Genomic DNA, 17,310 nt, shown 5'->3' on the forward strand with positions numbered 1-17,310 from the left:
GGGTGGGTTTCTTGGTTAATTGTACACATGCTAAATTATTTAGGGGCAGATTATAGTGATACTGAGGTGAAAGTGTTTTGTACGTGCTTGAGGACATAATCTGCTTTTAGAGATAAGCTTGTTCCTCAAGAAGTCAAGTTAAAAAAACACCCAGACTTCTCAAAGAAGACGTGTGGTGTAATGTCAATCCAGCTATGTACTGTTACGTAGAAGTCATGCTTCCAGATTAAGGTAGTGGCCTTAAAATACGAAATAACACAATGTGAAAGCAGTATGCGCTACTTGTAACTCTCACTTAGAAGAGCAGATGGTAAAATGTGATATAAACCTTCCATAATTAGGTTTTCAGTCCTTACTGTGTCTTCTACATGGAACTGTCACCAATGCCTCTATTTTCAAGGATTACTCATTCACAAACCCATAAAATATGGGCGTAGCACTGTTCAGAGAAGGTTGCAATGAGTTAGTGATGACTCTTTTTTTAGTGCGGCACATGCAAATTTGCTAACACTTCTGTCTGTCTGGTATGTGCACCACTATCTTCTGCCCTCCTTTTTAAGTACACAGCTGTTGCCGATTGAAGATGCCATGCCATGGACCTCTCTTCGTGTCGCAGGAGCAGCTACAAAGAACGTGGCCAATAGATCAAAACCGTGTATCATCACTTGTTACTGGAATACAGGTGAATTGGGAGAACCAGACAGTGGAAGTGAGCGGTGTTGTTTCCTAGATGGGGGTAGGTAAACACTGAAAAGCATGTGTTTACCTGTGAGTGCTCTGAACCTCACCAGGCAAAAATGTATCCCATTATCTGTGGCTATGGCTTTTGTTGTAATATCAATTTTACATTTTCCCACTGTATACCTTATGTAAAGCCAGGAATGTATGAACAAATAATTTAGTACGTTTGCACTTCTCTTCAAGACGAAGCAATTAAGATAACTACTTCCTCCAAATTATGCTTATTTATAGTTTTATCTTGTTTCTTAAATGGCATGCAAATGGTTCAGCAAGTCTAATGACTTGAATAGTAGTTGGAAGAACACTAAGCTTTACAAGTAAATGTTTGAGAAATAAGCTTCAATGCCTACGTATGTGTGTAGGTACTGAGAAGGAGTATTCACTCTTCTGTCAGACAACCTTATGAATTTGGAAAGTTTACAGAGGAGTGAAAGGTGTTTTTTCTTGCACCAAATGAACTAAAAATTATTGATGCTTCTGAGCATGTAACTCCTTGCACAACAGACAGTTGGCTGCTCTGACTTGAGTGTCTGCTTAGACTGTACTGAAAGCAGACGCAGACCTAGGTGGGGCTGACTGTCCCTTCACAGCTTTTTTTTAAAATATGAACAAGTTCTGCTAAGCATGGTAGATACCTTTTCCTGGAATATTTTTAACAGAGAAGACACACATTCTTTAGGAAAATCCTGATTCTGTAATTTTATTTGAGCTGGCTTATGCTGCAGTTATACATGCCTCAGTATAGTTCTGCTTCAAAATGTTCAAGGTGACTAGTTTGGATTTTCTGTAACATTACCTTTGAGGGCAGAGGAAAAATTCTCATATTTTTGAGTACAAAGGATTGCTTGTGACACATGGAATGCTACCATAAAAGTGTTCTTAAATTCCATTTATTTAAGATGACTTGAAGTAACTGTGAAATTGCTGCATTTGTCTGTGAACTCTTCAGTGCAAGGTACACTAAGAGGTTTATTTGTATTATGCATTAATACTACATATAAACTGCTTCAGGTATAAATTTAAGCTTGTTTCACCAGTTTTACTGAATTTTAGGTTTAGTGTACTGACTTATGTGGTATGTAATTGGAGTATTTCCTCAACTAGAACTCACCGAAGCATTACTAACTGTGAGGATTATTTGAAAAGACTGAGTAACTTTTCATAGGATTTTGACCTAATTGTGAAATTGAGTAAATACAACATCCAGTGACTGTGTTGTGGCTTTCTTTAAAGAATCTCAGCTCAAAACCAGTAATGTCTAGGCTAAGTGAAAAATAATGTTTTCTCTTTTGATAGGGTCTTTCTATATGCTACCTTTGGATTTATTGTGGACTATGTGGGACATGAGTGTTTTATTCTGAGTTCTTCCTCTGAACTGGTGGAGTAGGTGTTATGTAAAAAGTTCTTAAAAGAAAGGGGTCTTCCAGGGGAAACAACTCATGAGCTGCTGCAATTTAAGTTGCCCAGAAAGCTAATTCTTTTCAATAAAAGCATCTAAAACTTTGAGAACAAATTTCAGTAAACTTGTGTTTTTCTTTTTTTTTTGTTTTGTTGAGGTCATTTCAGAATAAAGGTGTGCTATATTTAACTAACTGTAGAATTTTCTTATTGATCCCTAACGATACCCCTTTATCTCAGTGAAAATAAACTTCCTAGTAGTTGCAGCGTTTGAGGGACTGAATTTGATCAGCATGTGTCACTTCATGAACAGTTAATCCTGAGTGCAGTGGTGTTATGTGAACATCAACAGCCAAAGTTAATGTTACTGTATGTAGAGATTTCACTGTCCAGCACTGGACAGTACCTAGCTACAGATTCACACCAGCTTGAGAAAGTGTCTGGGTTTTCATTGAGGACTGCATCAGAAGCACCTAATGGAAGTTTGAGATGATTAGCATTTTAAGTTTTCAGTAGAAGTAATAATATTTGTAGGACTGGGTTGAAAATAAAGGCAGAAACAGACACCCTAGACTAAAATAATGAAAAAGCAAACACTGAAAGAAAGTAACACTGGAAAATGCAAACATTTCGCACAGGATTCCACAATCTGGCATTTCAGAGTTGATCCTTGCTCTTGGACACAGAAGACACATACACAACCATTCTTAAAGGGCAAAGGTAGATTATATACCTTGTCATAACAAGCTGTATCATAACTTAATGTGAGATGCATGTACATTGACTGAAGAGTTTACACAGCTTGGGATTTATGACCATTTCATTTATCAAAGATTTCAATACTGTGAAAAGGATTAATTAGATTTGAAAGATGCAAATAAACATGAAAAAACTACAAACTATATCCTGATCCTATTTTAGAAACAGTAATATGAGGCATGGTTTTTATTGAGGTGGGTTTTTATTCTTCGGTTTTGCATAGAAGAGATGCAAGAAAAACAGCAGACTTTGTAAGAAACATGCAGATGTTTTTACTTTAAAATACAAAATTAGCAGAAATAGATTTAGGGCACTTTAGGTACATTAAAAACAGTAAAACCAGTGATTGCTCTGTTCTGGCATCTATAACATCTAGGAATTACCAAAAATGCTTCTGTTCTAGTTCCTTTTTTGGGTCTCACTTCACTGTGATATTAATGATGCTGATATCCTCATAGGGTTTGTCAGTTTTGGGATTCACTTTTACATTTGAGATTCTCTGAACAACTTCCATTCCTTTAGTCACCCGTCCAAACACACTGTGCTTGTTATCTAGCCATGGCTGTTTTGAGGACACAAGAGGAGAAAAAAAAACATATTAAAACAGAATGAAGCATGTTGGTTAGGTACCAAACCAGAAAGAGACTGACCTACAATAAGTGTACATAGATAGATATTGTATGTTCAGATTATGAAACTTAACACCATGTAAATATTACCATGTAAATAAATACTAGAGTGCAGCTAATACATATTTATATGCATTTAAGCTCACCTTTTCAATTGTTTTTGTAAAGTACTACAGAGGTGGAGCCCTAGCAATGCAGTAGGATTTCATAGTTTAGTTTAAAGTATATTCTCAGTTCAGAGAAATCCTGGTTCTCTATAGTCTATTTCATGGTATTTTCACAGCTGAATTGTAACTGCCAGTCCAGAATACTACTGAATTCAAAATCATGTTCACAGAGTATGCCCAATTAGCAATGTGCATATAGGCACTGATACAACTTAATAAGCCTCAATTATGGTAGATGGGTGCTTTTTATAAAAAGAGACACAGGATTTTGAAATAAGTGCTATAAGAATGCAGTTTTCTTTAGGTGTTACCTTTAAGGATTTGTTTTGTATCTGTATGAATCACATATCAAAATTTCTGGGTTTTGGCACTGAAACTACACAGATCAAATGAAATCTTCAAGTCTAAATACTGGCTTCTTTTATAGCTACAATTAGGCAATATTAGAGACTCATCCTGGCACCATACCAAAAAACTTCTATCTAAGTAATAGCTAGATCTACATAATTTTCTATTAAATACTCTAGTAGTACAGAATTGCAAACAGGCCTGATTTACGAAGAATTTGGTATTGCCCTTACCTAAATTAAAGGCAAAAGGACTGTTTCAGTGAAGCCTACATAGTATACATTCTGCGCAGCATTTATTTGCAAAATGACAAGGAAGTACTATTTGGATAGTACTAGTGTGTTACTTTTTCCATTAGTTGAGCTCAGTTGAGCTTTTAATATTACTTACAGTTGGCACTACTGTTATAAAAAACTGGGATCCATTGGTATTTGGTCCTGCATTAGCCATGCTGAGTGTGTATGGTCTGTCATGTCGTAAAGTCGAATGAAATTCATCTTCAAATTCTCCTCCCCAAATACTTTCACCTCCCATTCCTGTACCAGTCGGGTCACCAGTCTGAATCATGAAACCCTGCATACAAATGAAATATTATTACCTTATCACATAGAATAAATTAAGAAAGTGGTTTATACCAGGTGACATTGGTTTTCAAACTTACTTCAAACCTTTCAACAAAACTTAAGTGTTAAATTGCTGTGGACAAGAGACAAAGCATTCAGGGCTTCTGACATGATAATAAAGTACTTGTGAAAAAACAAGCTTACTCGCTGTTCCTCTGAAGGAACAAAAATCTGATAACCTGCGCCTTACACTTAGGCTTGATTCAGCTTGATTCATCCTTAGACATGAATCAGCTTGATTCTGGTGTAACAGACGTAAGAAGCCTTACAAGAAATGCCTCTGACATGAAACAAAGTCTTAATTCAAGCAGGATTTCTGAATTTTCTCTCTATTTTTGTACTTCCACCTTGCCAGTTACAAAACAACTATTAAACAACTTCAGTGAGTGATAAAGACTTCAGAGGTAACTCAAGCCATTCCAGAAATCCTTTGTGCCAAAGGGAAATGAACAGAGGGGACTGACCACAAAGGTACATTATCTAAACCAACAAAAATATAACTTTTTACAAGTTACCTTGATGATACGGTGAAATATGTGTCCATTGTAATAACCATTTCTGCTGTGCACACAGAAGTTTTCCACTGTTTTGGGGCACCTAAAATCATGCAACAGAAAATATAGGCTACAGTAAATATAAAACTGAGGTGGCAAGGCCATCAAGATTTCAGCTGAGCATAAGATTCTTTTATACTGTGCATTGTTTTAGCAGTCTGTAGAAAGAAAGGACTTTCATCAAATAAGGAAACAAATTCCCACCTCCTCAAACCCAGAGCCTGAAGCAAAAAAAACGAGTTCAAAATTGCATGATTATACAGGAGTGATACTTCAGCTATTGCTAAGCAGTGCTTAAACAGATCAAAGGCCTTTTCTGCTTTTGATGCCACCCCACCAGCAAGTAGGCTGGGTGTGCACAAGAAGTCAAGAGAGACGTAGCTGGGACAGCTGACCCCAACCGACCACAGGGATATTCCACACCACATGGCATCATGCTCATCATATAAAATGGGGTGAAAAGGAAGGGGGAGACATCCAGAGTGCTGGTGTTGTTTTTTTTCACAAGTGACATCACACGTGATGGAGCCCTGCTCTCCTGCAGATGGCTGAACACCTGCCTGCCCATGGCCAGTGGTGCATGAATTCCTTGTTCTGCTTTGCTTGCATGTGTGTGGCTTTTGTTTTACCTATTGAACTGTCTTTATTTCAGCCCTCATGTTTTCTCACTTTCGCCCTTCCAATTTTCTCCTCCTTCCCACCAGGGAGGAGTGAGCAGCTCTGTGGAGCTTAGTTGCTGGCTGGGGTTAAACCACAACAGTACGTGTTTCCTCAAAGTCTAATTCAAGGCACTGCTTATGAGTTGTTCCTTCCCAGCTTTCTACTTACATAGTTTATTTACAAAAACAATTAAGGAGTGAATCCATAAAGTTGTTCACTCTTTTACCTTTGTAAGTCTATTAAGTTATATATGTAAGTTGTCCGGTGTTGCATACAAAAAGTGAAATCAAAAAATACAATTTTCTAATATTATAGAACTTTTAGTCGTTTGAGTCTCTTCTGCTTCAGAGGAGGATACTTGCAAACATTGGAAGCAAGATGAAGAGGTGGAATATTAGTGTTGGACTAATGAGGAGGGAAAAAAAAACAAACCTCAACCAACCCCTTCACTTTTGTGACTTGATCTTTTCCTTCCAAGAGATCTGCTTCCAGAATAAAAATTCTTTGCAACAGCAATTCCACTTGTTTTATGAAATGGATTAGCAGCCAGGGTAGATCTACACTGACAGTTTTACACAGTCACACACGCTTTCTCAGCAAATGAGAAAACAGCCAAGTTGGGTCTATAGCTATAGAGTTACTCTAGCTGTGACATGAACTATTTCATGAACAAAACACCAGTGGCATAATTGATGGAACAGACAAGATTATAGCCCCAGTTTCTGCTGAGCAGTACACAGCCATTCACAACTTATCCCACAAGCACATGGCCAAAGATTTAAAGGGCATACAAAGCCACATCCTGTATGCTCTTCTTTAGATTTTTAATCACATTCATCTTAATAGAGATATTAAATTCAAAGCTCAGCTGGGAGGAATACTAGAACAAGAAAGGACAAACCTAACAATAACTAAGCCTGGTAATACTGTGTTTATAACATTACATACAAAAATTGCTGTGAAATACCTAACAATACTATGCAGGCAAATACAGTGGCACACTGGCATGAAAATCAAAACAAAAGGTCAGAAACAATGTAGCCTGGCCTGTCATTCACTGGTAAGGGCTGTATCATTACTGCAACTATATGCTGCAGTTACAAATTCCAGAAACTAAGGCCTGATGTGAGAAGACATTCATGAAGAGAAGAGCAAAAGACTAGCAGCCCTACAGGGTAGAATTGAGGTGGTGTTACCCTACCTGTGCTTATGACAAAACATGAATTTGTTTTTGGAGAAGCATACTGACAACTCTAGCAATTGTCATGCATAAAACTCATCTAATTATATGCCTGGTTTTGGATATATACTGCACTAACATTATACGCTGGCATAGATTTTATGTTGCTCTTGAAGGAGCTGTAATAACATAAAATGTAGGTCATGATTGGAAGTTGCAAACTATTACTCCTCTGACTTACACAGACCTGCCAAATCTACTGCTGCTGCCAACATGACCTTTTTTTTTTTTCCCAAGACAGAATCGAACAGCACTGGCTTACAGTAACACACAGCTTACACAGAAGGGTATCATAAGCTATCCACATATGTGGTTTAGAGAAAGAACAAAAGTTAGGAAAGAAATAAACCCCCTTAACTAATAATAAAGGCAAAAATAATTAAAAAACACACACACAAAGAAAACCAAACCAAAACACTTATTTTTTACCCTACTTTATTTGTATTTGTCAAGCATCACATGCCTAGCTTGAAGTATTGAAAAACTGTTGGGAAATGAGGAGAGTAGAAAAAGGGGAATAATTACTCCTAGCTTCAAATGCAAGTCTTGAATACTGCCACCAAAAAACATGGAAGAAAAAAACAAAATAACAGAAAAATTACCAAATACATACTCAACAGGAAAAAGCTTGACATGAATATCTCCCATGCTTGTGTGGATGATGGCACTGTCTGAAACTCTTTTGGGACCTTCTGCCTGAGTGGCTGCCATGACCTCTTCTTTAGAAGGTTTCTCATTAAACACATCTCTGTCAGAATCTGCACTCTTTGTATCTTCTGGTTCACGTTTAGTAAACTTAAGAGCAAAAGAACAGAAGGTTAATTGTTCGGTTTTCTCTTTTTCCCCTTATCTTAAGCAGCGCTCTGCACCCAAGACATCAATGCAATTATTCAACCTGCTAAACACCCAACTATATTTGAAATGTAAGAAGAGAATTCATAGTCTATCCTTTCATTTCAGTGTTGTGCATTACCAGCATTTCCAGAATCTCAAATTCCAGTACAACTACATGCAAATCCAAGTAACTCTTTTTAATCTGTTATCTTTAAACGTCCTCCCCTTTTCACCAGAAAGCCCACAGTAGTTCAGCATCTTTTCTTTAAAAAGAGTGGAGAATATCAAGTTGTTCTATTATATTCAATCAAACTGGCAAGTTTCATCACAAAACTTTTAGTTTCACTACAAAGTCACACTAAATCCTCTTACTCCGATACTGCATGAATAAAAAACTACAGAAAAAAAAGAAAATTTTATGGAAAACAGCAGAAATCTCAGGAATGTGTTATATGTACAGAAAAATACAGCATAAATATACAAGTACACAAGCAGCTGCTTCATTTAGTAGTAGACTTAATTATCAAGTCACAATCACTACATCTTCCTGCATGCAGTCACGTTCTCTCTGAGTAATTAGTTTCCAGATGCTATCTTAACATTTTTTCCTCACTTGTAAAATCAGAGTAGTATGTTCAATTATATACTACAGATTAACACACAAAGCTTTAGAAAGTATGCTATCTTACTCCAACATAAAACACAATCAAATTCAAGCACATTTAGAGAAAGACAACAGACATCCATCTCTAACCTCTATGGTGATCACATCCCAGATCAACCATAACTACTCTGGAACAGTCTGCTTGGCTTATTCATTGCTTATCACCTAAAATCTGAACTGTGATCAGAAAGATGACTCCTGTCTTTGTTAGTTGCTCATAATGTCCTTTGTGCTACTAAGTCTTGATGGTGCTCTGGCTTTATTTTTTATTACTTATTTTATACACAGAGTTAATTACTGTTTCTTTATCAGCACAGATCTTGGGTTTTTTTTCAACTAGAACAAAAGCATGTAACTTTCTTGGAGAACTGCAATTTACACTGCCAAAACCATCCAGGTTTATCTAACTGCTTGAGCAATAATGAAAAAAATTAAAGCTGTTTCTAGTCAATTTATAGCTAGTTCAAGCTAAAAATCCTTAAATATACTTGCAATATGAACGGACTCCTCTGGAAAAGTTGTGTTTGCAAATATTCAAGACAAAAGTCACTGGAAAGGTGCAACCAGAAAAATATAAACTAACGCAGAGAAAACATCAATAAAAGAATTGAGTTATTTAAATAGAAAACACACACACCATGTAAAACCTATTTTTTTTAAAAGCTGTGCAGATTACTGTTGGATCTGCCTGGATATTCTGGAGCACAGGATTTTCAGATGCCTTCATCTCTATAGTGATTGCAGCACGATGTTTCTTTGCTACTCCTTGGAACAATGCTAGTTGCATCATTCTGATGTTCTCTTGTTTTCCCAAGATACGAATACACCTGAAGTACAAGATGGTAAAAGATGTAACTACTGTTAGCTGCTCACAGTCAGAGAAGGTCTCCTTTCTGACTGCAAGACTTAAAGCAAAATTCCAAACCTCTCTCAAAATATTTTACTGATTGTTTTTATGATGCTTCTCTATTCCAACTTGCTACCTAATTTACTAGTCAGCCTCCTTATGTGATATAATCCCAGTGGCATGATCCATATTTAATCTTACCACATCCGTTTAGCCAGAGATTAATTGATTATACATTTTTAATATAAATACGCTTGCCATGTTTTCTGTTCATTTTACTAAGCTTTAAACTGCAACAACTCGTTATGAAGCATGGCAGTATATTATCTACAGTCTAATGTTAAAAGCCTAAATAAAACAGAGACAATAACTGGAGACGCGCACAGTCATATCAAGTTTGACTGAATATAGACTTTGAAACAAAAACATTTATCTCAGTGTGTCATTGGAGCTTACCTGTTAGTCTCTACATTTATGACCTTAATGCCCAACATTGTTCCATAGAGAACGAAGTGTCCAGTTTCATCAAAAATTATATTAATTAATCTTACTGCATCCACTTTCTCTAGCTCACGCTCAACTGCCATTCGTCGGCCAAACTCCATGTCTGGAAGTTGTTGTCTCATCTGCTGAAGTTCAGTAAACATCTATGGGGAAAAAAGGGGAAAAAAACCCAACACTGTTATGTAAATGTATTTTAAACCTTTGATCCAGCAAAACACTGATCACATCCTTAGAAAACACAGAATTCAAGTGACTCCACCCAAGCTTAATTGAGGAATTAACATAAATACAAGTAATGCTCTATTCTAATGTCTCAACAGGCACATTGTAGTACTAGGCTTAAGCAAAGAAAGAAAACTCTGTAGCTGCCTTACAAATTTCTTAGAAGAAGACAAATTAATTATTATGTTGTTACCTGAAACAGTTATTTTCCCCAATTGCTTTCTAGGAAAAAGTAATCTAGCAGTATGAAAGCACAGATGAAAATCAACAGCTCAGTTTCATTACAAAACTAGCATAAACCAGTGAGAATTAATTTTGGGGCAAAGCAATAAAAGAGGCAAGGAAGAGAACATGGAAAACCTTTTCTGCAAGAAAAATACAGCACAGAAGCTCAGCTTTAGAAACAGACAACTTAGGTGAATGTGCTAGTAAATAAATTCAAGTAGAGAAAACGCCCCAAAAGAAGAGAAGCAAAACCAAACTCACACTCAGAGATTCATCGAAGACTCTCATGAGCTTCCCTGTCAAAAACCGGAAAATTCTAACTTTTCTGTCAGACCCAAGAGTGGCCATTTTCTTGCCATCAGGAGAAAAACTTATACTGGATGGGTAAGCCTTGCATTTGGCAAATTCATACAGATCAGTATCTGTTTTATACTCCCAGTTCACATTCTTCGGAAATTCGTATTCGTGAGGAGTACCAGTCCAGTACTCGATCATTCCAGATTTGTCAGAAGACACCACTACTTTGTAGACAGGGTTCAACCGTATCTGAGTAAGAGAGGATGTATGGAGTTTATCAAAAACATGAAGTGGCTGGTTATTTCCTCGTCCATCATATATGAATATTTTTCCTGTGCTCTTCTCAGATGTTGCAACAGAAGATATGGCATCTCCAGGGCAATATACCCATTCACATTGGCCAGGGTGGTAGCTGCAATGAAGAGTGGAAGGAGAAAACAATGCAAAACAAAATAAAACAAATAAGGAATGTTATTATTTAGATAAGAATCCATTTACGCTATAAACTTGAAATCAAATAATCAGAAGCAAATTTTGAACTGTATCTACTAGTCTTGCTAATATTTGTCTTCCCAAAATCCAAGTGTTATAACGAAGCTTTTCCAAGCAATACAATTCAGTGGATGGCTCAGCCAATTGCTGCTGCTCCCATTTCATTTTATAAAGACTATGTGACAGAACGTGAAGGTAGAAGGTAGGTATAAAAGAAGAATAAGGATGGAAATTCAGCTAAATAGCACAAATGGCATTAATGACTAGTACTCAACTTCTATGACTTAATAGCATTTCTCTTGCTACTGTTAAGTGTAATCTTGAGTGGAAATGAAGACATGTAAGCACATGTCATGCAATCTGCCATGCGTTCTGTATGCATTCAAAGCTGCCATGCACCTTTGCCATGCACTTACAGAACAGTTCAACTAGATCTTGCCAAAAAAACCCCAAACAACCAAAACTAAAAAGCTGTGTAAGTAGAATTAAGCCAATCGCCCTATATTCAATAAGCATTCTGAATGCATTTAAGGAGGAACTCATTAGCTACTAGCAAAAACATACTCTACAAATAAAACAAACCAAAGATACAGTCAATGATGTAGGTTATGTCTGGTTTTTTTTAAAAAGTCTGTAAGCAAAGATTTTGAGAACCAGAACTCAGAAACTAAATGAAAGACCACAAAGAAATTGACACAGTCTTTACAGGGAACTTGTATTTCGTATCCTTTCATAAATCAAAACAGATACTGAAGGACTAACAAATGACAGACACTAATAATTTGGATTTTCAGTGCCTGTCTGGTTAAAGAGTCTTGTAAAGAGAAACATAATCAGAACTTTGTCTCAGGTTCACTAGAAAGAATAGGATTTAACAAATACATAAATAAATAAATATGATGCCTCATTACCCAAAGTTCCTGCAGATATAACTGCCTTTGTCCAAATCACTGGTGGAAGCATAAAGCATGGGAATTTGCTGATAGTCACACTGTATAGATCAGTTAGAACCAAAGGGATCTGAAGTATTTGAGACAAAGCCAATCAACCCTGCAGAATACCAGCAAATACCTATTAAAGCAGGCAATGCAAGTTAACATGAGCAGAAAAGACCACAGAAAACTTAGGATTTTACGTTAACCACTGCAAACCTGAGCAAACAGCCATGAAAAAAATTCTCAAGCAAGTCAACAGAAACTATCTGCTCAATATTAAGAATAATGCAGAAGACAGAGCAACAAACATTAATGCTTGTATTACAGCTGTATACTGTTCTCTTCTTCATTAAAGACATCACTTCAGGTAAAACCCAATTACATCTGGAAAAAATATATGGGCAGAAAAGGGTCTGGCTTACTGAGGCTGAGAAATATCTGTTTAAAGAAAAATCAGGGAACATATTACAGAAAAATGTTATAGGCAGCATTCACAGGGTATCCCTGAAGCAAAAATCATTTAAATTCTACCTCAGTTTTCCCTGAATTCTTAAACAGAAAAAAAACACCTTTTACTGTAACATCAAATTACATTTTTCTTTAAGTTAAATTCAATTTTACCAATTTTGTACAGGGCTGCTAAGTAGAAAAGACCAGCAAAACCAAAAGACTAACGCTAACTGAAATTTTTCCACAGCAGACAGACAAAAGGGAATCAATTTCTATAGGCTAGGTACACTATCTGGAGCATGATACTAAATCTATAACCAGCAAAACAGGTAACATAAACTTTCATACTGGCATTCTGAAAAGCTTTCCCCCTGCCTCGAGTTAATACTTCTGTTCAATTTCATAATTAACCAACAAATAGTATACTATGAGGAATAAGTTTTCCAATTTTATAAGGCTTGTGGAAAAATCAGCAGTTCTACCGTTCTTATCATTCATTGATCCTCCAACCCTCCAAACGTACCCCTGTTAACATTATGGAGCTTTTTTTCCTCTGGTAGTATTATAATTCCAATAACATCCATTCCTGTTTTCCCCAGATTCTTTAACAACATAATGGGTAACTACAGAAATTCCGTAACAGCAAGACAAATGAAAACAGTAACATTCTTTCTAACAGAAGGAGGAAATTTCTACCCCTATGATAACAAATAACACAATACATACAGGGCAAATCCCTTCTGTACCGGAACTATCAGTCAGTTATAATATTTAAGTTCAGTGCCAAACAGAAGGAAAAAAAATGCTTAGCTAAATATTTTTGAGAAGCACTACATCTTTGCATTTGACACTGAGGAAAGGCATAGACCTACTCCACTCATGTACTGTTGCAGACAAAGTCAAATTTTTCTATTCAGTCAAGCAGTCTCCAGCCATTGGATGCATTTTGGATAATGTAACTCACTCAGCTTCTTCTCACTGGAGGAAACAAACTCGACGCCTCCCCACCCCCCCCAAATTACTGACTTACCTCTTGGCAAAATAACTCCCATTTATAATCTCAATCAAACATTTTCAAGAACTAAGTCACTTACGTAAGTTTCAGCATGTTGATCATATCAAAGTTGACCACATCAAACACCTTCATTGCTTTGTCATCTCCAACTGAACAGAATAATGCCCCCTCCGAACTAACAGCAATGCTCTCAATAACACCTATTAAAAAAGTTAACGTACTATTAACGCATAGGAAAGGAACATTCTTCATTTCAATATTCCACAGGAAAAAACACCTCCAGGGGTTTAAACCTGTTTCACAGCTGTTTCTCCACCTTTTTTTGATCAAATACACTACTTGATTTTAACAATTAAAAAAACAAGCAAACATACCAAAAAGAAACCCCAAGCCCCAAAACCACAACACACTGTATCCTATCAATGTTTAGAATCAGATACATGATAATGAACGACTAATCATATACACAATTGAAAGCTTATAATGGCAAGTATTTTCACCGAAGATGTTACTTTTAAAAAATTGAAAACAAAATTATGTTTTCTTCAGCTTGCATCTCTCAAAAGACAAAAAGCAGCAGAACTTTATTGACTATTACACACTTAATACTTTAAATCACTCTGCAACTGAACCTTCCATAAGTTTTACACAATACTTATTTCTGCTTGGTAAACTTTGTTCTCACATTTTGTTTCTGTATGCAATGAGAAGATAACAGTTAAGATCAAGAACCTATAATAACAATTTTTTATAACTCTAAAAAGAAACGGTACTTTCACGACCTATTAGTAGATATTTTTTCTTACTGTAACTGTTTTATTTTCCATCAGGCATATCGTCATTTCTAATAGCAAAGATAATCTCATTTTCTGCCCAGGTTATCTAATGCTTAGCATATTACAGAAAAGATATGTGTACTTACTAACTCAGAAAATTGGATGAAAATTATTAATGCTTAGTTGCAAGTCAGCTGATGTTCATGACAATGATGGAGAATTTACTCTACAGTTGCTATAATTCTACTTGAAAATAACCATTAATAACAAAAAAACACATAAAAAATAAGGAATTGTCCTGGGTTCAGCTACAGCAGTCATTTTTTCCCTTCTTAGAGCTGGTGCAGGGCTGTGTTTTTGACTTTCAGTCTGGGAACAACGCTGATAACACTGGTGTTTTTAGTTGTTGCTAAGTCATGTTTACTCTGACCAAGGACTTTCTCAGTCTCATGCTCTGCCAGGGAGGAGGGGAAGCCAGGAGGAAGCAGAGGCAGGACACCTGACCCAAACTGGCCAAAGGGCTATTCCATACCACAGCATGTCATGCCCAGTATATAAACTGGGGGGAGTTACCAGGAAGGCCCAGATCGCTGCTTGGGTCGGACTGGGTATCAGTCAGCGGGTGGTGAGCGGTTGTGTCCTCTCCCCTTGTTATTTCCCTTATCATTATTGTTATTGGTGGTAGCAATAGTGGTTTTGTATTATATATATACCTTAGTTACTGGACTGCTCTTATGTCAACCCGTGGGAGTTATATTCTTCTGATTCCCCTCCCCATCCCTCCGGGAGAGAGGGGACAAAGAAGGGACAGAGTGAGTGAGCAGCTGCGTGGTTCCAAGTTACTGGCTGGGCTTAAACCACAACAGAATGAAGGCAGTCTTACTTAAAGCAACATACTTTTAAACTTCTCTGTGTTTCATGAATTCCGTATGTACCCTGTCCACTTGTGCCTTAGAAATTCCCACAGACAGGTCACAAGGCAATGCAAAGGGTATATGGGATCTATGCAGGAGAAGTCCCGCATATTTTATTCTCACCCTATCCCTCCTGAAGTTTGGGACCAAAATGTAACAGGGGAGGGGAATGGATGAAGACAGGTAAATACATCTAATCACTGACTGCAATAAATGAATCCCAGAACTCTTCGTCTCTTTATTTGCACTCCTCTTCATACTAAAAGGAAGGCAGGGGGAAAAGTAAGGTCCTTTAGAGAATAAAAGGCAACTTCTCACCCAGATGACTCCGGAAGTGTTTAACAAACTCAATCCCTTCTTCTATTTTTTTCCAGAATTTCACATGTCCATCATGACTGGCTGTTATAATAAAATCTGTCCTACAATTACAAAATAAAATAACAACCAAAATTACTGATCTCTGAAAAGTCAACAATCTGAACTGAATAAATATATAATACTATCCTTTTTGACTATGTAAATTTTACTCCTAGTTTCCATCTGGTTTCACAGTAGTTACTATTTACTAATGTGTGTGTGTGTGTGTACATGCGTATATACATAAAAGGGAAGAAAACTATCTCCTCAATCCATGCAGTTCTGCTGAATCATGTTTTGTTCAGATGCAGGTTACTCTTATTTCTGTATATACTGGACATTGCAATAAGGATTTTAAGAGCCCCTTTTAGTCTATTTACTCAATTTTTATCTTGCTTTTCAGTAAGCCCTTTCTTTTGAACTTAAGTTTTAAAAGAAACCCTTAAAATAGCCCCTCTGGACACAGTAATTTTCCATTATTAAAATTCTACAATGAAAACTTCCTAACATACAAAAATACAACTATGACAATGAGATACGGTGGGAAAAAAAAGGACTACTTACTTAGTACATGCTACATGTGTAATGACATCTCTGTGCATGTAGCTGCGTTCATACATTGAAGCACATGGCAGATTTTCAAGATAAACATGTTCAAATTCAAGAACTAAACAGAATAAAAAGAAAAATCAAGATTTTTTTTCATAAAGGTATATCTAGCTTCTCTTCTCCACTTTTTCACCTTGAACTGCTTACTCCCATCTTAATCAAGAATATGCTAGTTTGTGCAACCATAATAAAAGGGGTTTACACTGTCGCTTTGTACTTGAACTTACAGATACTTGGTAGACTAAAGGTACTAAAACTCTGCTTTAACCCAAACAGACACCCCCATTTAAAGCAACTACTATCTTGGCTGATCGAATATATACTAAAAAAAAAAAAAAAAAAAAAAAAGAAAAATCCAGTGTCACAGAATATCATAGAATAAAGTATCATAGAATACAACAATTTTTAAGTTACTGACAGATGGCCATCCACACCTCATTTTTTCCAAACCCAAATGTATCCCTGTGGTTTTTAAGAGATTCAAGATCCCACAGAGGTACCGTAGATTAAATTCTAAGCCACAGCACCTACCTATTTGTTTAACTGGCCCACCTAAAATGGTCTCATTTGCTGCTTTTGACTCTGATTTTTACATTCTAACCATTAATACCTGCACAGTGGCATCTGTTGCTGGACCAGCAGGGTTAACACTGTTAAACTCAAATTTACTTTACAGCGATACCCAGAGAGCTGTGGATTGCCGGGCACATCAATACCTAGGCTTCTCCTACTCCCTCAGCTTAGGGCAGTGATCCAGAAAACAGTTAACCTCACGGCTGACAGCAGCACAGCTTCACCAATGCAGGCGCTGTAAGCAGGAACTCTAAGCCTGAGGGTGTGCTCCAGAGAACGAATACAGCGTCTCCGGCCAGCACCTCCACAGCCCGGTCGTTTTACGTACGAGACACGGCTTCAGACCACGGGTTCCCCACATCCACCCGGGGCGCGGGGCATCCCCCCAGTGGCGGCCCAACTACCCGGGGGCTGGGGCCGCTCCCGCTGGGGCCTGCAGCCTGGAGACGATCGACCTCTGTGCTCCGGACCGGGACC

At 37.1% G+C, this 17,310-nt stretch overlaps 1 protein-coding gene across 1 annotated transcript; it reads right to left on the reverse strand.

The window, feature by feature from the left end:
• Window positions 1–3,315: 3,315 nt before the first annotated feature.
• On the reverse strand, window positions 3,316–16,314 carry PPWD1 (peptidylprolyl isomerase domain and WD repeat containing 1). Its single transcript, XM_010012940.1, has 10 exons — window positions 16,216–16,314; window positions 15,613–15,713; window positions 13,684–13,804; window positions 10,677–11,124; window positions 9,921–10,111; window positions 9,255–9,444; window positions 7,733–7,914; window positions 5,181–5,262; window positions 4,433–4,615; window positions 3,316–3,460 (listed from the first exon to the last, which is right to left on the reverse strand). The coding sequence occupies exons 1-10, from the start codon at window positions 16,269–16,271 to the stop codon at window positions 3,317–3,319; spliced, it is 1,698 nt and encodes a 565-aa protein (XP_010011242.1). The 5' UTR covers window positions 16,272–16,314; the 3' UTR covers window position 3,316.
• Window positions 16,315–17,310: the final 996 nt, after the last annotated feature.

This window comes from Nestor notabilis, unplaced genomic scaffold, assembly GCF_000696875.1.
Source record: "Nestor notabilis isolate BGI_N333 unplaced genomic scaffold, ASM69687v1 scaffold12094, whole genome shotgun sequence".
In the NCBI taxonomy this organism is placed as follows: domain Eukaryota; kingdom Metazoa; phylum Chordata; class Aves; order Psittaciformes; family Psittacidae; genus Nestor; species Nestor notabilis.

What these genes read in the sequence shown, in the direction of transcription:
- PPWD1 (XM_010012940.1), bottom strand. Translation starts at nt 16,271, where the DNA reads ATGTATGAACGCAGCTACATGCACAGAGATGTCATTACACATGTAGCA. An exon ending in AAAAAAATAGGTTTTACATG is followed by an intron (nt 7,915 to 9,254) that starts GTGTGTGTGTTT and finishes TTTGCTCTTAAG; the next exon opens with TTTACTAAACGTGAACCAGA. An exon ending in TTATAACAGTAGTGCCAACT is followed by an intron (nt 3,461 to 4,432) that starts GTAAGTAATATT and finishes TCCTCAAAACAG; the next exon opens with CCATGGCTAGATAACAAGCA.